Source organism: Caretta caretta, chromosome 3 (genome assembly GCF_965140235.1).
Source record: "Caretta caretta isolate rCarCar2 chromosome 3, rCarCar1.hap1, whole genome shotgun sequence".
NCBI classification, from domain to species: Eukaryota; Metazoa; Chordata; order Testudines; family Cheloniidae; genus Caretta; species Caretta caretta.
Genome location: NC_134208.1, coordinates 111,624,714 through 111,646,566, shown reverse-complemented (window position 1 = coordinate 111,646,566; position 21,853 = coordinate 111,624,714). Strand labels below are relative to the sequence as shown.

The 21,853-nt window shown below is 42.7% G+C and overlaps 1 protein-coding gene across 7 annotated transcripts in view; it reads right to left on the bottom strand.

The window, feature by feature from the left end:
• GRM1 (glutamate metabotropic receptor 1) overlaps positions 1-21,853 on the bottom strand; it is a 348,420-nt gene that overhangs the window by 281,497 nt on the left and 45,070 nt on the right. For all 7 annotated transcript variants that reach the window (XM_075126794.1, XM_048844310.2, XM_048844313.2 and 4 more), the window contains exon 3: positions 10,100-10,349. In XM_075126794.1, the coding sequence (XP_074982895.1) occupies positions 10,100-10,349 (250 nt within the window). The remainder of the gene's footprint in view (positions 1-10,099; positions 10,350-21,853) is intronic.

Genomic DNA, 21,853 nt, shown 5'->3' with positions numbered 1-21,853 from the left:
TAAATAAGCTTGCAGGCTCAACTGCGGGAGCTAATGCATGAACACTGCAGAGCTTGGCACTAGGCCTCTGCTATTCAGCTGGAGAATTACCACACAGGAGCACAGTAAACTCTCCCCACACACAGTTAACTGATGTGCATTTGACTCAAAATGACAACAAACAGGGACTATGAGACCAAAAGACACTGAGTGGTACCAGTCCTTTCTAAAAGCCCGACTCCTAACATCAGGTATTATATTGCAGCAAAGGACTTCCTTGACAAAAATCCAGGAAATACCACAACTGTCACTTTTCAAAGATATGGCAAGTGACTCACCAAAGGAGCAATCTGGCCTATATTCCTGGCCATCTCAACGGCAGACGTTGTTACATTGTGGCGAGCAGAGTAGGAACAAGCTGCTCCCTTTGTAAGGAACTCCTTCCACATCACTCAGCTTGGTGAAAGACTGCCTGGCTTCTTGCCCCCATGCTACCTCTGATGCAAGCTCAACCACTTCAGATGCAGGGTGGAGAGGTATGTGGTAGATGACCACATCCTGGAACTCAGGAATGGTCCTCTATGTGGCTGAGGTGCAGTTGAGGATGCCGCACACTTCCTGACTGACTGCTCATCCGGTGCTGATCCATCTGGGCTTTTTAGACACCATGCTCAGAGATTCATAGATTTTAAGGCCAGAAAGGGCCATCATGATCATCTAGTCTGGCCTCCTGCACATCGCAGGCCACAGAACCTCACCCACCCACTCCTGTAATAGGCACATAACCTCTAGCTGAGTTACTGAAGTCCTCAAATCATGATTTAAAGACTTCAAGTTACAGCGTTTCCACCGTTTACACTAGTTTAAACCTGCAAGTGACCCATGCTCCATGCTGCAGAAAAAGGCGAAAATTGCCCAGGGTCTCAGCCAGTCTGATCTGGGAGAAAATTCCTTTCTGACCCCAAATATCGTAATCATTAGACCCTGAGCATGTGATCAAAACCCAGACAGACACCTGGGAAATAATTCTCTGAAATAACTCAGAGCCCTTACTATCTAGGGGCCCATCACCAGCTATTGGAGATGTACTACTGACCCCAAAGCTACTGAACGGAAAAACACTTCTGATGCCTACTTAAGCCCTCTCGACTTTTTATTTGGGGGGGGGGGGGAGAAGGGGATTGATACATTTTTGTATCTCCCTACTTGATATTTTGAATTTTCCATTTTTACTGTACCACTTGTGCATTTGCTAATAAAACTCGTGTGTCATAGTACAGACATTTGCATCTTCTTGTGATAGCTAGCATGTGCTAGAATTGACTAAAAATTCAAGTGTAGACATACCTCACATCTATGAACCTATGCCGATTTACACCAGTTGAGGTTCTGGCTCTTTAAAATTTAAAGTTAGCACCAGAACCAAAAAACTGCCCACCTTCTTGGTTTTCAAAATATGGATCCAAATAGTATGGCTTGGTCCTATCTTTATTTAAAATACTTTCCCTGTCTGCCAATATTGCATCTTTCTCTAGAAGTTAGAGTTCAACAGATTTGGGGGTTAACTTTGAATATGCCCCTACCCCAGCTGCAGAGGCTTACCTGAAATTTAAATTAATCTTTGGATCCAAGTACACTACACAAAAGGGGAGATGCACAGAGTCTCTCCAGTAACTCAGAGAATCAACAGCAGTGGCAGACTTACTACTAGTCACGCTGTGTAAGTGGGGTCTCGATGGTGACAGATGAACCACTCCTCTATTCTAAACAATGTCTGACAAATAATCAATATCCTCCTATTTACCAGCTCTGCTGCCCCTGGCCCTGCCTTTTCTAGGTTTGTTCCATGTTTTCCAGCCACTGTTATTAATCATCATCTAATTCTTTACTTCCCCCATGAATGCCAGGACATGACAATATAGAAGTTTGGATTAGAATCTGCTTCTGAGGATGCTGTATCTCAAACTACATTGCTACTTATAGCATGACTACTGCTGCTCATGTTAATGTTGTTTCCCCCATTCAGTCCACTACAGAATTGATACATGAAGGGCTAACCTTTTTTAAAGTGCTGTTTTTTCAGTGTTTCTGAATTCAGCAGGAGCTTTGTGCTCAATACCTCTGAAAAAAATAAGGCCACAACCAAAGCACAGAAGTATAAAAATTCTCCAAGACCTGAAGAGAGAGTAATCAGATCCCTGTCCTACTCCAAGTAATTGTGAGGAGTTAGTCCTGCGTCCTGACCTTGGTTTAGTCAGGACTGCTACTTTGTAGCACAATGATGAAGGTTTTCTGCTCCTCCTCTTTAAGATGCGCTTTGGTAACAAGTGTAGGGTAGGGCTCTTAATCTTCTTTGCATGGATGTTTGAGAGCCTAAGGGCTGCTGCTGAGAAGTATCTACCTCCCACTTGTTCTGAGCTAACTTGTAAGGTCCATGACAATCAGTTGCAGAGTCCTACAGTAGATTCAGTGGTGGATAGGGATCGGTGCAGGTTGGGAAGCAGCAGCAAATTGCCTTCAGCTTGTTTCATTTAGGAGAAAGGCCATCATATGTATAAGGTGCAGCCCCTTCGTGAATGACTTGCCTAGGCTGAGGTAGAGCAAGTAGTAGCCGCCCACCCTGCAGGTAACATATGCATGAACTAATGTGGCAAGAGGCACATCTGGGAGGAATGGGTTCTCCAGAAATGGAAGAAAGCATTCTGCTGGTGGTTACAGTTTGCAAGGCATTTTTCAGGACTGCAGTTATTAGATTGTTCAGGGACCCAAGGCTATGCAGTTTAACTGCCTGAAGTCAAATACCTACAAGTGAGAGGGAGGCAGTGGTGTTCACCAGTTCCCCAAACCATTTACTTTGTAGCATCATTTTACACTTTATTCTTCAGTTTGAGCCAGTTGTTCATTCAGGCTGCAATTGCCTTCATGCACACGGATATCTGTGACAGCATGGTATCAAAGCTGACTGGAAAAGATACATAGAGCTGCATGTTAAGTTCTTGGAAGTGCTGCCCTTGTCATCTCAGTATGACCTACGGGTGACATCTAGACGATGACCAGCAGGAGTTGCAGTATTACACCCTTAGAGCTCTTGAGCAGGAGCAGCTGCCCATCATGATTCCCTTGACACCTTTGAGGAACACTGGGCACTGTCCAGGGTTCTCTGCTCGGTGTCCCCTTCAGGTTCCCTTTCTTTGACCCTTTGACCTTCACACCTGTCCCTGTTAGATTTTTGGTTGTCCCCTGTAATTATCTGAGTTTCTGGCCCTTGTGGATCCTCCCCACAGGCTGGGAGAGGGTCCTTTAGCAGGGGGCGTGCTTGTGCCTGCCCACTTTCTGGAACCGAATATGTGGGGGGGGATCATTTCAAGACCAGCTAGGAAGAAAAGAGTTAATGAAATTCTATTGTCTCTTGCTGGGGCATGTTGCCAGATCAGCAGCACTTTGTGGTCAATGGTTTTTAAAATGGATAACAGGCTAAGCAAGATAAGATCAGCCTGTCTTCTCTTGCTCCTCCCCAATGAGGAATTCCTCCATCAGTGCAGTCTTGTTTCCATGCTTTGTCTTGAAGCAATACTGGAGTGGGGTCCACGATATCAGTTGCTGGAATCTGTTCAGTACAGAAGCTAGTGGGGTCTCTAGCATACAGTGTTACTCTGAAATTTGTGATAGTTTCAAGAGGGCAAATTGGACCATCAATGTCTGATTAAATTTAGTGGCCAGTTTCACAGCTGACGCCATCCACCAAAACCTGTTTTCCTATCCTCTGTCTGAAGTTTTACACTAATAGGAGACATTTCACTGAAACTGGGATGCTTCCTTCTGATTGGATCTCATTGATTTGATAATCAAGAAAGGATGTGCACAGTTTATGGTAAACAGTAACAAGAACTAGCCCTAATGCTGTGTTGCTTAGGAAACGTAGTGAAATGAGGGTACGACACACACTACTTTGCCATTTTGCCTGATACAGTTAAAAAAAAAGTGATTAGTTCTACGGAAAAATTGTCATCACAAAAAACCAACACTCATAACAAGTTGCATTTTTAAAGCACTGCACAAACATTCATTCATTCACACACTCCAACACCTCTGGGTAATAGAATAAAAGTACCCTCATTTTAGAATCAGAAGAGATGCTGAGAGGTTAAATGGCTTGTAAAGTGCCAATGATTTGATGTGCGACCGAGCCAAGATTAGCATTCAGGAGTTGGAGGATTCCAGTCCTGTCCTCAATGCAGGGTATCCAGTTTCTTGGAGAGTCCATTCTAGCACTTAAAAATCACAGCTACGTAACAGCCACTGGGATATGGGATCTTACAACATGTGAAGTTGATTGTGATGCGAGTCCTGACCTAAAAATCGCTAGTGCTGGCTGTGACACACGTAAGAGAGCATTGGACTAGGCATTTCATAACTCCTTGTAGCAAGGCGGTCTGGTTCCCTGCCGCCCCGGAGAGGGACGAGCCTCTCTGGACGCCAAAGTGGGCGGAGCCAGCAAACCCTGTGCCTGCCCCTCAGAGGTCAAGGCATATAAAAGCCCGACCCCAGAGCTCAGTTGAAACACAGCCACCAGAGAGGCCAGACGTATGTGGCGGAGCTCCCAGCTGGGAGACCACGGTGATCGGCGGCCAACCCAAGGACTGGCCATACCAGCCAATGCCTAAAGCTAGCCCGAGCCCAGAGCTGCTGCCAAGTTTGCTGTTCGCCAGTTACCCAGAGGAGCCGCCAAGCCAACCGAGTGCCAGTTACCCCGAGGAGCCCATGGTGTGTGACCCCTTAGAGGACGCCGGCCATACTCAGTATCTCTGGAGGGATGCAGTGGAGTGGGTGGACTTGAGTCCCCCCTGCCACCCATCTCGCGGGTAGCAGTCTCCCCCTCTCTGAGGCCGCTCGGAGCCAAGAGCCTGGGTTTGCCATTGAACTCAGCTCAGCCCCTGCCTGAGGGCCCTGAGCTACTAACTGTTTGTTGCCCTGCCCTGACCCAGGGCCTGGACCTTGCTATTGAACTCTTTGCTCAGGCAGGCTAGTTCCCCGACACACCTGACAGAAGTAGCGAGGCGGTCTGGTTCCCCGCCGCCCCAGAGAGTGACGGCCCCGGCCGGACATGCCTACACTCCTATACATCAAGTTACAAAGCACTGTACCTCAGAACATACACAGCAAACACCTACCCATCCTTAAATACCAATACACTCACTATAGTTCCCAATATACAGATAGGCCACTTAGAATAGGAGGAAATTAGGAAACATTTCAGTTACTGAACAACATTTTCACCTCCAAATATTCATCTAATCTTCCTCTTCTCTGGGGAAGCAATGATTTCTAGTGATGAAATCATGGGGCTGGGAGGCAGGACTTTTTGCTTCTAAACGCAGACTTTTACTGGCAGTGTATTACCTACAAAGACTTTGCATTAGTTTGGCAAGTCTCTTGAGCTCTGTGCCTCAATTTACGACTCTACAAAATATGTATGATACTCCCCTACCTTGCAAAATTCTCATAAGGCCTTATTTTCAAAGCACTTTGTGACCTAAGGAGTTCTGCATAAGTATATTAGATGAGTTTGTTAGTTGCTTCTCTTGCTACCTTAATTAATTCCACATTGTAACTAATATTAAAGAAACTCCACCTGAATTTCTTTAGTACTATGCCCTTTCTTACTATACTTAAAATGATTAGAACAGAAAAGAGAGGTCCTGAAAGGACCAAAGTAGGCTATATTAATAAGCTCTCTGTTCATCTACTCCTTTTGAATAAGGTGTAGTTATTGTAAAATTTTAAATTGCTACTTTTACCAAATCCCTATATTCTTTTGATTGCCTATCATTCTACCTTCTCCATCTCTGTAATCTGTTTTCCATAATAAGCTATCCAGAAGCGTGAATAGTATTTCAGACAAGGCAATATAACAGGATCATACATGGCTCCATGTTGGACCCGCCACTTGCTTCAGTTTTCCCACCTTCAGTTTCTCAAATTACAACCAGGCCACTTATCCATCACCACCACCCCTGGTTGGGGTCTGAATTATTAAAATAATATCACAGTTCAAATGTCAACTTGGGCAAAAAAATGTGTACCCCCCCCTTTCAGTTACTTCAGCCCCTTCCTGGACTCAATAGTTCCCCTAAAACTTTCTCCCTCCAAATCTCTCACTGGGGGAGCAGGCTCCCTCTTAGGGGAAGTTCCACATGTGGGCTATTATCAGGTGATCCTGATCACCAAACTGAACTGCCAGACCAAGCCCAAATCCATTACCTAGGGCCCAATAACTAAGCACAGATGGGGCTAGGCCCAACTCACTAAAAGAACCAGTCCCCTCCCCAGACAGGCACCAAGTAACTTCTTGTAATATTTATGATGGACCAGGCTTTGCTCTCATTTGCAAATGTGTAAAACCTGTTTAAATCCCAAGTCATCAATGGAGTTATTCCTGATTTACATCAGTATAACTGAAAGCCAAGCTTGGCCCAACACCACCTTTCCCATACCTTGAATTTAGTTTATTAAGAGAGAAGCTGTTTCTCATAGTCCATTCTGTTTGAGAGTGAAGCTGCAGACAAAACTTGAGGTGATGACAAAAGACATTAAAAACTGAACAATTATAAACATCTGTTATGTGGCAACAAGATGTAGTACATGAACAGAGTAGAAAATAGTCTCAAGCTGCAAAACGGGATTACTGAACTGCTAGAGATAGCATTTGTGTGATACTAGGTGTCCCTTAAAAATGGGGTTTTTTTGTATAGTGAGTCAGGATAGAGTTATGAGGTTTTCACTGTGTGGCTGACAATGCACCTGCCTCTGTGGATAAATTAAGGGCTTCATTTAGCTTAGTACCGCAAAGATTTTGATTTTTACATTCACTCCCATTCCTCTCAATTAAAGTTGCTTTTTTAAAGGCTTTTGTTTTTGCTTAGCTGTGTATTTGAATGCAAGACATCCAATATCGTGTCAGAGCAATGTTAATGTGTGACTCTGTTCCCATTTGTGTTAAACTACCCAAATTTATGGCACAGCAGTATCACTGCAACTTAATTGTGAATAATGATTTGCTGCTTAGTGCTGGATCTGCCATTTTTAGCACTTAATTAGGACAATCCAAAGAAAGTATTTTCTTAGAGCTTTGTAAGTGCTTATGAGGCATGTTGTGAGCCCTATATTTCTTACCTCAGCCAGCTGCCTGACACAATCCAGACTCTAAGTAAAGTTATCACCAGTTTGCTTTATTACAAGATCAACCCCATCAACTTTTTTTTTTTAAATAAAAACCACGCAAAGCTTATGGAATATAGAAAACTAAAAGTACATAAATATCTGAATAAAAACACGCTATGATTCTCAATGAAATTTCCAATTTACTAAACAAAACAGTTGAGAATTTCTAATAAAACTTATAATGCCACAGAGGAAAGTGTTTCACAGTCAGACACCTTAAGGATGGAGGTCTTAATAGAAATATGCTACCTGGTAGAAGTTCTCATACAAAATTTAAAGGCTTCATATCAGTGAAATATGACAAAAGACATTAAAAACTAGATTATAAACATCTGTTATGTGGCAACAAGATGTAGTACATGAACATAGTAGATAATAGTCTAAAGCTGCAAAACAAGTTTACTGAACTGCCAGAGATAGTATCACACAAAAGCGAATTTTGTTAAATTTAGATTATTTGATTCACTGTATTGTATCTATAAACAGATCTTAAGTACCATTTGTGACAATCTGAAACATTTTATTATAGGCTATGAAAATATTAGCCATGTGAAATGAGGTACAATAAATTATAGGTACAGTTCTTAGGTATATCACTTTTAATACTATTTTATTTTTATTCTGGTAGCACCCACAACATGGTAGGCCCTGTTTACACACACACAGGAAGATGCAACCCTTCCTCCAACATGCTCACAGACAAGAAAACAAGCAAAAGGAATGGTGGAGAAAAGGCAGAGTTGTGAAAGTCCTTGAAGGCAGGCAACAGAAGCTTAAACGTGATGTGGTTGAAAACAGGGAGTTAATGGTGAGATTCCCAAAGGAGGACAAGGTCAGAGTGACAGACAAGGTAGATGATCTTAGCAGCCATGTTTTGAACAGACCTGAGCAAGGCAAGGGATGTGTCAGAAAAGCCAGACATGAGGAGGCTGCAGTAGTCAAGACAGGAGCTGAAGAAGGCCTGAATGAGTTTTTTCGCAAGGGAGAGTAAGTCAGAGATAGCTATTAAGTGATGGGCCTTAGTGACAGGAAGAATGGTGGTGTTGTCAAGCAAACAATGTGTGTTTTAATATGGCTAAAAACAAAGAATGTGGCCATAGTTACAGGATGGAAAACTATCTCGGGAAGCAGCGACTGAAAAAGTTTTGGGGTTTTTGGTTGATAATCAGCTGAACACAAGCTCCCAGTGCAACACTGTGGCCAAAAGTGATGATGCAATTCTGGGATGCACAAGCAGGAGAATCTTGAGTAGGCACAGAGAGGTTATTTTACTTATGTGTGTGGCAGTGACGTCACCACTGCTGGAATACTGTGTCCAATTCTGGTATCCACAATTCAAGAAGGATGTTGACAAATTGGAGAGGGTTCAAAGAAGAGTCATGAGAATGAATAAAGGCTTAGAAGACATGCCTTATAGTGATAAGCCTAAATAGATTGAGCTCCTTAGCGCAACAAAGAGAAGGTTAAGTGACTTAGTCCCAGCCTATAGGTACCTATGTGGGGAACAAATATTTGATAATGGGCTCTTCAGTCTAGCAGACAAAAGTATAACACAATCCAATAGCTGGAAGTTGAAACTGGACAGGAAATAACACTGGAAATAAGATTTAAGTTTTTAAAAGTGAGTGTAACTAATCATTGGAATAACTTACCAGTGGGTGTGATGGATTCTTCATCACTGGCAATTTTTAAATCAAGACTGGACATTTGTCTAAAAGATTTGCTCTAGGAATTTTGGGGAAGTTCTATGACCTGTGTTACACAGTAGGTCCAACTAGATGATCACAATAGTATCTTCTGACTTCTGAATCTCTGACTCAATGAACAGTGACAGAGAACAGAGGAAATGGAGAGGATTTTGGAGGACAGATGAGGCATTCTACCAAAGTGTGCCAGGATACTTTATTTGTAATAATTACGTTCCCCAAAATGTGGCTTAACTGTAGGAACTACTAAAAACCACCACAACCCACAATGGAGAACTTGGACAAACCTCATGTGAGCGAACCTAAGAAAGGATCAGATTTCAAGGCAAGACCTAAAATACACAGGCAAACAAAGTGGAACCAATGGAGAGCATCTCTGACTTCACTAACTAATGTATTGATCTGGATCTGCCTTATACCTATAGGACATTAAATATCATATACACATGCTCAAGCTGTTACCCTGAAAAAAATCGATGAAACAGGCACACATACTTACTATAATGGTTAAGTTATCTCATCATAAATATGCTAGGTTTAAAAAAGATTGTGTAAAATAAGATCAGTGTCCTGGGATGTTGATCCAAGACTTAGCATAAAGGTATGTAACTAGAAGAGCCAGCTCTTCCTTTTAAGGAAAAGAAAATTCTTAGCTCGCAAAAGCTTATGCTCAAATAAATTGGTTAGTCTCTAAGGTGCCACAAGTCCTCCTTTTCTTTTTGCGGATACAGACTAACATGGCTGCTACTCTGAAACCAAAATCATTTTGTAACTTTAGAAAGGGTATAGATCAATGTCTCATTCATTGTTAAAATGGACAGTATATTTCTCTGCACATCTCGCTTCCTAGTCACATTATCTTGCCTTTATTCCGAGTGTAAACAGCACTCCCAGCTAAGGTTTTAAGCTTCATATATAAATATATCCCCTCCCCCCCGCGATACTCAATCAAGTTGTCCATATCTATAAAACACAAAAACGTGAGCATTTACATCAGAAAAAAATAACCAAAATTATACTGATTTACTAGGAAGACATCTTTACACTCCCTTCCTGGGTTCAGCTCTGCCACCTTGTCACCTCTTAATTTATTATTAAGGTATATCGGTAACAGGCAACCACAGAAACACAGTCCATGCATGGAGGGCTGGCATCCTCATGAGGGAACAATGAAATGAGAGTCAAAGACTTACCTTCCTATTAGCAGAAACTCCCCAAGCACTCCAAGGCGTCTCATGGCTATGAGGATCCCCCTCACGGTCATTCCCTCACAGAAACAAACCACAACCCTGGCCTTGGGTAACCTTTCACGGAGTTTCCGCAGCAGCCGATCAAAGCTCTTTTCCCCAGCATTGCTGTAGATCTTGTCTGAGTGAGCGATGCACAGGCCTTCTTGGGCAGCCAGCTCTTTGAAGGCTTCCATTCCGCTTTCCCCATAATTTCCTAAACAAAATAAATTATGAGTTTGATTTTAATTCAACAGCAATAGCATATGACAGCCTGTTAAGACGGGATGGGGTGGTGGGAAAAATCTTCTCACATCAGCTAATAATAGTATCGTTGACATTAGGGGGAACTAAGGAGATTCTTCTTTTATTAACTGATTAGTGGGGCTGTTGCATTCTCTGCCTATAACCCAGTACTCTGTATGTAACTGGAATGCCACGGAGCAATGAGAATTTCCTTTATCTTAATTATATTCAACTTGGCAACTGGAGGCTTTTGCTTTCTTACTTTCATTAATAGCGGATGCCAAAAGCAGGCGTGGAAAGGGACAGAGATGGAGGCAAGGGGAACAAAGGTCAACTAAGACAATGAGGATACCAGCTCCTTTGTTAATACTCTGAGGATGTAGGAAGGCAGAAGTCATGGTGGTGCCACTGGCTACTCCAGCTGTTTAAGTAACAGGAATAAGCAATGAAATGAGAAACAGCTCTAACAGCCAGTGGCAGTTCTAGGCCAACATTTAACTTGCCTCTACTATAATGTGCTAATTAATGAAGGTAGCAATGCTGTTTTTCATTTACAGGTTGATCAGTTAAGTGCTGCTGTTGCTATTATCCAACTACAGCTAAAGGACAGGAGACACTAGATATGGTTTTAATCCGGCCACAACTTTATTATTAGATGTCTGGAACTACTTGGCAGACAAAAGTGTACAGTGCAGGTAACCCCATGTTCATTCAATAACTATCCGGGGGTGGATGGGAAAGGGGGGCAGGGGGAAGAGAAGCTTCCACTAGCCCTCCCCTTTTTCCATCCAGGTCCCAGAGCGAACCCACTGCTGGGACCTTACCATCCACACTCCCCCTCATAGGAGGGGGAAGGTAGGCTATACGAAAGGGGGGTGGGCTCCCTACCATACCATTCATAGGATCCCCTTTTTAACCCCTCCATCACTACCCTCTTCCCCCGTAAAGTTCTGTTCCCTTTCCCTCAGTAAGCCGGACAATGCCTGCCTCCTCCCTCTTGCTTAAAGGGGCAGCGTGGTCATTCTGGAGTCCCTAGATTGCAGGAATGCACAGAAGTGCTTATTATTTAAGGGCACTTTTGAAAGCATCCCTCCATGCTCTACTACAGTTGCTAGGCTATTCAAGTAAGGCCTTCTGCTGCTGTTTTGGGGTTCCCCTGTGGAAATGAGTTGATCACAGCCCATATTATGAGCACTGGAACAACTTCCCCATCCATAACTGTCATCTGGAAGAGCTTTTCTATTAATTGTTGTGAATGACACCAAAAATTGAGAGGAAAGTGTGTTTATTTTCCCCCCTCTGATTCTCTGGTGCCCTACACCTCATGTAATCATTTACACTAGTGCAAAAGTGAGTAAAAGGAAAGCATTCTGATTTTGTAGCATTTTATACCCACTTAGCCCTAGTGTAAAGGATTGACTAACGTGAAGGGCAATGAAAAATCCGTTCCAAGATTTTTATTTTTTTTTACGTATAATATTTTTTACACACCTCAGTTTCTGGGATAATTGCTCAAATTAGAAACATTTGAAACTTAAGCCTCCCACAAACTTTGGGGGTTCAGATAAAACGGAACCTGGCTCTGGAACGACTCTTGGTTTTGCTTTTATTAAAAAAAAATCCAATCCACAGTTATATAAAACCAACTCTGCTTTCTGCTGCAGAAGCTCTGTGAAGTCACAATCTATATTTGTGACATTACATTACAATTCATTACCATGAACACGTATGTCAAACCACCACTAATCAGGCAATATGAGCAGACTGATCACAACAGAGAACTCCCTTCTATTCATAAGTATTTGTTACTAGCAGTAACAAGAAAGGGGCACAAGAGACGTATGTATTTTTATGGTGCTTACATGAAGTATTCTATTTTGTAATCTTTATTGGACTGTGGCATTGATTCTTCAACTGTTAATACCTAACCCAACCAATGTGCCAATCATCTGACTACTGCTACACATATACCTTTTTTGTGAAACTACAGAGATGGAATTGATCGTGGTCATTAGGCCAAAGAGTACAGCTTCAGTTTCTAGCTTTCCTTCCGTGTGAAATTTTCAAATTAGTAAATACATAATAGGACAGTTTTAAAATAACATTCTTCCTAATGACTAATGGTCTCCAAAGATACAAACTATGACCCAGAAGAAATAGTTACCAGTGTGAGAACTTAGTGAGGAAACAAGATTTAGAATGATATGAAAGCCTGATGAAACAAAGGGCTTTATTTAAAAAAAATGAAATCAGATATTTTGTGAAAGATCAGGCGAGCTGATGAGGTGAGGCATTCCCAGTCAAATTTGGATATACCTTTCTAGGCCCTAACCTTGCAGTCGCTGCATAAGATCTTGCAGGATAGGGCAGTAACATGAATACTCTTCTTTTTTATAACTTTACTTCAGTCACCAGACTGATATGGGACTAGATGCCATAGAAATCTTGAGTACTGACCTAGCACTACTGAAAACTTTTATTCTTTTGCGGTCAGTCTGTGATTCCATGAAGTGTGAGGAAGGGTCTCTTAGATAAGATAGTAATTCCACTGAAATCAATGGGACTACTTCTAGAGTACGGTACTACACAAGAGAAGTAAAGGGATCAGAATCTGGCACTTCGTGGGTTTTGGGGCTTTTTTTAAACACACAGAGACATACGAAATGCATATGCCAAGTTATTTTTAAGAGGTTCCTTACTTCTAAATTAATAGAGCCCTAAAGTGTATGCAATGTAAAGAAGGGTTTTCAAAGGCTCTCCTTGGCCTAACTCGGCTCCCATCTAAGTCAATGGTAAAACTCCCTTTAATTTCAGTGGGAACAGAGACCAATGCTGAGCAATGATAGTGTTGTTTTTGATAAAAACCAAAACACTAATTAATTCTGAGTGATAACTGAGAACACACCTGTCTGTAACAAAAGAGCTTAGTATTTACTCTAAGATATGTAATTTAATACTATTGAACAGGAATGTATAATACCAAGTGCCAATAGAGGAAGAGTTACTGCATATCAGACCAATGGAAGAGGATATTTTCAAGACCGTTTGAAGGAGGAAAGAGCCAAGCCTAAGTGTGGCTGTCTTTCCTTCATTAAAACACTGTTGTTGTATCCATGTTAGGCCCAATATATTAGAAACACAAGGTGGCTGAGGTAATATCTTTTATTGGATCAGCTTCTGTTGGTGAGAGAGACAAGCTTGAAGAAGAGTTCTGTGTAGGCTCAAAAGCTTGCCTCTCTCACCAACAGAAGTCGGTCCTATAAAAATATATTACCTCTCCCATTTTGTCTGTTCTACAGGTCAGAGGCCTTTGCATTGTTCTGAGGACACTTACAATCTATCATGTATGTGAATGCCGGTGTGAACTAGATGACACACTGAGCTCAATCACCCACTATATTTAATTGTTTATGATTTTTTTCCTTGTTATTCTCAGTATGTTTCTATCCTATTCAGAAAACAATACGAGCTCCATCTGGTGGCCAGAATAAAACCCTTAAGCAAAGTTTATGTAACCTAGTGGGTAAGTGCTTCCATTTCAATGGGAGCAAGTTCAAATCCTATTAGAGTTGAGTTTTAATAAAACTCCCATACATCTTTATTCTCAGTGCCAAACAGAAAGTGTTTTCCCACCCCCCCAACACAGATGGTAAGGCCATATTCTTCCTTCAGATATGGCCAAGTTATTTAATGGAGTCAGAGCCAAGCGCAATTATCTAAGGCTAGAATATTATTCTTAATCTTCACAACCATAAATGGAGAATATTTTAACAAAAATGTTCAGACTTTAGTAAAAAATAGAATATATAATATTACTCCATAGAATGTGCATATTTTTCAGACAAGGCAGCTAGAAGCTTAATCATAACACTTTTACACTTACCTAATGCAAGGATATCAACTTGCTTTAAAAAAATTTAGCCTCATTAATTAACCTTTGTGAGATAGATAAGGTATTCATTTTATAGCTGCAGAGAGAAGTTAAACTACTTGTACAAGGTCACACATTGAATGTGAATGAGTTGGAAGTAGAATCCAGGAGTTCCATCTGAAAGGCAATATTGCCTTTCTGTTGAACTGTGAACTCTGACAAGTATATCCCTATTTTCTTTGTCAATAGAAATGCCCCTCCCCCAATTTATGAAATGGAATGAATTGTTTTATGCCTGTTTTATCCTTAAAATTTTAATCAGCTCTCTCAACTCCCCCCAGCCTCCCCTTTGGTGCAATTAGAGATTAATTCTTATCACTTTACTCAAGCAAAACCAACAACCTGAGAACGTGATATATGTAGAAAGCAGCTTGAGTAGAGGAAAAAAAATAAAAGGACATATAAAAATGTTTTTCAAGGTAACAGCCCTGTTGGAAAAAGTTAGTTTTATAAGTGGTCAAATTAAACAAGACACAGTTAGACACAGCTCCGCACATGAGAGCTTTCATGAATGCATTCAGGAACTGCAGCAGTAATGGTGTTTTATGTTGATTGAAATTATTTGGTTGGTTTTGTTCTTGCTCTCTCATTTATTTAAAAAAAATAAACACACACACAACCTTTTGTTTATCCCAGCAATCATTCTACCTGGCACATGTTTTATTTGCTAATAATACCCCATTCCGTATTGAGCTCTGCAAAGATTCATGGATCTCCCTGCATGGAGCTCATTGCAGGATCCATCAATGGCAGCCAGATGTTTAAGGGAACCCAAAAAAATGGTCATTTTGCTCAGATCTGAATCATATTAACCTGACAACATGGGGAAGTCTGCACAGAGATGAAGTTTGAAATTTAGGCCTATCAATCCAGCAACTTTCATTTATTCAGAAAAGGGGGTGGGAAGAAGAGAGGGAAACATAACATAAGCAGCTGTTTCCTCCATTATGAGATGCTCTAACAGGGTTAGGAGGGAATGTAAACCTCTCAGAGAGACCCCAAAGAATACCACCAAAAGATTAAAAAAAAATTTTAGTCTCCCTCTTCATGCGTGTGGACAAAGATTCAAGACTTTAAAAACAAGTAACAAGACAAGCAGTACAAGACACTTATCTAGGGCGACCAGATAGCAACTGTGAAAAAACAGGAGAGGTGGTGAGGGTAATAGGCACCTATATAAGAAAAAGTTCCAAAAAATGGGACTGTCCCTTTAAAAATGGGACATCTGGTCACCCTACACTTACCTGCCTATAGTATAGACAGGACCAGTATAGTTAAGGTTGCCTAGCACTTTCCTAAGCATGCTTTCAATTGCTTATGTATTTGCCACATTTATTTTGCTCTAATACCAGTAGAAATAAAAATCCAGATCAAAGGCAAAAAGAAAAAAGAGAACACAACAGTATACAAACACGACAGCCATCCAATCTAATTTTGCCACACAAGGTTCCCTTTCTTCTCCCCAAACAAGCATTCAATTCATAAACTATTTTGTGCACCATTCTTTCTTCTCTCAATCATATTCTATTTGTCTCCTTCTTCCCTGGTCAGAGGTACATTGCTGGGGGTGACATTAGACAGGTTTCATAGATTCTAAGGCCAGAATGGACCATTGAGATAATCTAGTCTGACTTCCTCCATATGTAAGGGGACTGTTGCCCCCTTACTAACATTCAGTGGGGGTGTTTTAGTTGCTAGCTCCCAGTACTAAAAGGGGGAAGGGTCGATGGGGAATCAGGACTCTGAGACTGCCAGTCCCTAGGAGCAATGGGGAAAGGCCGATGCTCCAGGTCAGCCTGAATGACAGGGTGGCAGGCTAATCAGGGAGTCAGGAGGCCAGGGAGGTCCTGTCCTCCGTGTAAACTGGAATTGCCTGGGTCAGACAGAGTGAGGCTGAGCTAAGGAGAAAGCAGGGGGCCGAGCTGAGCTGGGGAGCAGAGCTGTGCCAGGTCCAGAGGGATCAGAAAAGCACCCCAGAGAGAGCAGACCCTGTCCTGGGAGCAGAGCTGCATCCCCAAAGCCAGAGGCACAGCCCAGAGAGAGCAGACTTGCCCTGGGAGCAGAGCTGCAGCAACCAGAGCCAGAGGGGCCAGAAAAGCAGCCCAGAAAGCAGGTCAGTGCTGGGAGCAGAGTCACAGAAGCAGCCTGCAGAGCAGACCTGGCCTGGGAGCAGAGCTGTAGCAACCAGAGCCGGAGGGGCCAGAGAAGCAGCCCAGGGAGCTGGAGGCAGAGCAGCAGCCGTGCTGAGGCAGAGAGGAGTTGGAGCTGGGGCTGGAGCAGTCCAGAGCCGGGGGTCGTGAGCAGATGGGGAGAGCAAGGGGGGACCCTGAGCAGTGGGCCCAGCATGGGGAGACACCTCAGCCAAGAGGCTCTGCAGGCCAGGCTTGGATCGTAACCCTGACAGGGCGGGGGCAACACTGGGAAGAAGAGTCCTACCACTTAGAGCCTGAGAGCGTATAGCCACCACCAGAGCGAGTGTCCAACCCACAGCATCCCTACAGCACAGCCAGGGCCGGAGAAGAAGGCCTGGGACTTACAAGGAACAAACCGTGAACTGACCTGACATTGCAGAGACACTGTTTGTGATGTTCCCTGCCACAGAGCGGGGTGATGCGTTTCCTTTAACCTTTCCCATTTTCCCGTATTCTTTTTAAAATTAATTGTTGATTAAATAACTTGCATTTGCTTCAAATTGTATGTATTGATCAGTGGGTCAGAGAAGTGCCCGGTGCAGAGAGAGTACCCCGAAGTGGGGACACCCTAGCCCCTGTCCTAGGTGACCACAGCAGGGTTGGGGGTTGAGCCCCCCAGGAATCCTGGGCCCAGCCTTGTTGGGGTTACAAGGATTCTGCCAGACAGGAGAGGGGAAGGGGAGTCCTCAAGGGCAGGGAGGCCACTGGCTAAAGAAAGTGGGAGTGAGGACTCAGATCCTTTCGCTAGCCCACTTCACCAGGGTAGTGCAGAAGCCAGGAAAGTTCCCCACAATAGCGGGACTATTCCCCCGCTTATGCAGAGTACAGGTCAAAACTTCCCCAAAATAATTCCTAGAGCAGATCTTTTAGAAAAGTATACAATCTTGATTTCAAAATTGTCAGGGATGGAAAAAATCCACCATAACCACTGGTAAATTGTTCCAACAGTTATTACTCACCTTTAAATATTTATGCCTTAAGATGCAAGGTGACACTACCTGCTGCAATGTCTTTAATGATTATACTATAAAACTCTTCTTTGCCTCAGTTAATTAAAAACTTTTTTTGTACAAAAGAAGAATGTGGATGAGGACAAAGAGGGTTCTGTCATAATAAAAAAAGCAGCCACTGGACTGAAAGCTTTCTAACTGCAAAGGTATACTAAATAGCTGGAAAGACTAGAGTGTGAGCTTGAGTAGATTAGAGTGTACCTTATGGTATGTCCCACTAACTAGTTTACAGGAAGCAGTAGTAATGTCTACTATCAGATTAAGATGCACTGTGAGGAATGGTGCTAAAATGAATGATATTGTTACTGAGAGGATAACTGCAAAAAGGTTGAAATTTCAGTTTTGTAAACATTCTATGTTCATTTTTTAGCCAGATTATCCATAGCTCATAACATACTCAACATGTCCTATACTTCCTCTTGGGAGAGAGTATTAAATAGCGTTTAAATCACAAGACTGAGCAAGTCAGGAGATTTGGGTTCCATTCCTTAGTCTGTCACTGAATTGCTCTTGTCTAATTTTAGACAAAGTGAATTAAACTTCCTGTGCCTCAATTTCTTCACCTGTAAAAATCAGACTAATTCTTTACTACTTGAGCAGGGTGTTGTGCATTTTACCCAAATGTTTGTGAAATGATATGTACACCTATCATATAGAATAGGAGGTATTTTTACTATTCCCCATTTGGCTAGTGAGCCAGGCCATGCAAAAAAGTATTGTCAGAGGATCCACTCACCACAAGTGGTACCTCCTCCTGGCAGCTCTCTGCTTATAGTCTCTATCACCCTGGAGCTTCTCTCATTTGTGGAGCAGTAGCTTCTGGTCTGTGGCTTGGCCCTCAGCCAGGTCACTAAGGTCCTCCCCTTCCAGGGAAATCAAAGTTCTTCTAGACCAACTGCCTGGCTAGCATCTCTAACACCCTGTGCTACTTCCCAGTGGCTGGTAGGGGAACACAGATCCACCCTATATACTAGGTTCCAGCCCAGGGATCCTATAATAACCAACCACGGTCCATAAGGTCCTATCGCTTGCTACTGTTTCACTAGGCTTCTTTCTAATTATTCATCTTCCCTCTTTTGCTGGGCTTACCACCCCAAATGCCCTCCTCTAGGGGAGTAAGTGTAGACTACTGCCTAGTAGCTTCTTGCCTCTCACAGCTCCTGGGCTTTATACAGGCCCCTCCAGTTCCTGCCCAGCTGAGCCTGTTTCCAGTTAGTGACCTGCTCCCCCACCCCCCTTCAGGAGCAGTCTGGGCAGTTAATTGGCCTGCCTAGACACTTTAACACCTCCAGGTCTGGTATGGGGTGGGCACTCGTCACCTGTGTATATCTCTGGAACTTGTAAAAATAATTCTTCTGGCTTTATTTCAGTTTGCCTAACACCTTTTTAAAAACAAACAAAGTTAATGATAAAACCATCCACAGTTGCAGAACAATGAAGTTTACTTGCACATAAGTTTCAGCCCCATCAGCATAACCTCCCCTCTCTCAGATTTCTCTATAACTGTGAAAAGGGCCAAGTTCCACATTTTTCCAGGATGCCTTCTCCCAAGCTAAAACTACAACATGAATCCTAGAAGGGACTACATTTCCCAGCATCCCTGCTCTCCTGTTCCTCAGACAGAGGCCTGCTGTGAACTGCCCCAACCAAACTTCTCTTCCTATTGAGCAGAGTTCCAGCCAGGGCAATTCACTGAACTTTGGCCTTTGACAAACCCCAAAACCAGTCTCTAGCCTGAGCTTCATTTCAAAATCCTGACTGCTTTCATGAGATCATTCTCCCTCCTTCACTGAGTGTGTCCCTCCTACTATCCCTCCACATTTTTAAGAGGAAAAGCTGGAACATGGAGCACTAGTACAGGAGTTTTCTTTAGCAGCCTTAAAAGGCCAGTACACCTGATTACAACCAGAAATACTGCAAGGACAGCCTTTCCCACAGTCATTTCCCACAGCCTCCGTCATTTCCATTTTTGATCCCAACCAGAACAAAGAAGTGCAGAAGCAGACCAAAAAAAAAAAAAAAAAGTGAACTTTATTAAAATTTTTAAAAGATTCAAGTGTAAGGTCAGAAGAAGATTTACCTTGTTTTATTTTAATTCGCTTGCAAGGCCCTGCTCACTGCTTACACAAAATTCCTTTTTTTTCCCCCCTAAAAAGGTCAATGCTTTGTATTGATTCTCAAGTTTAGGGGAGTGCAAAAGTGAATTAATTTAGTTCTCAGAAACAAAACAGGCAAATTAATTTAGTTCTCAGAAACAAAACAGGCAAATCCCCCCAAATCTACCACAGTTTGCTCCCTGGTCTAGGCTCATAAACCTTATCATTGTTGGCAGCCAGTCATATTTGCTTGGAAGAATTATTGTGACCAGCCCCTTTACAGGGAGCCCGTGTAAGTGCTGTCCCCTCCATGTTTGGTAGCGTGCTGGGTGTACCACATGTTCAGAGGTGAGCACTGTGCATGCAGGAGCACTAGCCCTCACTGGGTTCCCATAAACGTTCACAGGGGCTGATGGAGAACAGAGGATTGCTTTAATAGGGGGTGGGGAGGTAGAGATAAACATTGCAGTTATCCTAGGCGCAATTGCTTTAAATTGCAAAAGATGAACCAACAGTTCCTAACTCAGCCCCTATGTGCAGTCGCCCAGGGGTACAAAGCTGGTGCTCCTCAGGCCTAGTGCCAGGGCTACTCACTCTGACCGCCCCTCTCCCAGAGGCAATCCCACCTGCAGATCCCACCTAAAGTCCAGTTCTTTTTTGTTCAGAACTTGTAGCTTAATTCAGGCGTCATCACATGGCTTCCCTAGTTGAGGGCCACTCCTGGCTGTCCCACCTGCCAGCAGCAGCTTGTTTCTCAGTTCCTGAGCTGCCCAGCGTTTTCTATGGCCTCCTTCTCAACCAAAGCCACAGATTCCCTCCTGAGTCAGCTCCCCTCTGAAGCTAAATCTACACTGCACTCTCCTTACAGCAGCATGTAGAGTACCAACACTGCACTCCCAGCTTGCACAGGCATAAGTAGCAGTGTAGGTAATGAGTCACTGCTTAGGCAAATAAAGACATGCCTGAACCCTTGGGGGTATGTACTCTACATGGCTCTCTACATAGCCAAGCCTCTCCTGTCTACATTGCTATTTTTAGCAGTGTAGTATCCCACTGCCTCACCACTGCTGGAGTCTTTCCCTGCCACAAGGAAAGGCTCTAGCAGCAGGAAAGGGCTCTGGCACAGGGAGGCAGCAGGGAAAGACTCTGGCCAGCTCTCCACTGCCTGGACCCTTTCATTGACACACACAGCTACACGCCACAGCATGGATGCAGCCTGCTTTTCACCATGGCATGTAACTACATGTATATTACATGCTGCTGCCACTGGTGTGAAGCGTGAATGTAGCCAGACAGTACTCCCCTTTTTCTATGCTGGGAAGATTATGCCATTTGATGGTTGAATATTGCAGTGGGGGTTAGCACACTGGCCAGCAATGAGCCAGCAGGTGATTCATTATGATTAGAGAATTAAATGTAATGGGAACTACTTTTTGTTCTTTTAAATCACTTTGATAAATGTGTTCATAACATAGATCTCAAAATCACAAAATTCTAGCTCGATGAAAGCCAGAAGGATGTGCTAAGTCAATGAACTGAGTCATTTTTTTGCATCAAATGGAAAAGTTTTTGCCATCTGTGTTTACAGCCTATCTTCCTCAGAACCTAGGGCCATGCCAGATCTACAGAAGTAAGCTGTTGAGCCAAAGTTTCATTTTTCTGCAGTGAAACGAAATGGTCTGTTTAAGAAACCAGAATAGTACAACAGAATAAATAAAAACAGCTCAGAAAACTAACTTTTCATGTGTAGTAATAGCACATTATCTAAGGATATTAAATGGATTTACTAATTAATTAATTAATAGGTATTTTCAGCATGCTGAGACGTCTCTATGGGATACACCATCTTGGTGAGGAAGATTCACCACGTTTCAAGATTCAGTAAAATGTCAGTGCTGAATAAAACACACACACATATATATATATATATATATATATATATATATATATATATATATAAAAACCCCGGGGTCATATATATATGACAAGAGCCTGTACAGGACATGTATAGCATCTTATCGCAGCCTTATTTGCTATGAATAGAAACAGAAGCACAGGGGACACCAATCCTGCAGTAATGAGAATGTTCCTTCTAAATTACCCTTCTCTAGTAGCAGGAGTAAAACCAAAAAGATGAGCGTGTAATTAAGTGACTCGTTTACATTTATGCCAACATCTTCTTCCAGACACTTTAATTCACTGACCACATGCTGCTCCTTTTTATCCTGTGCATAACAAGGGGTTGT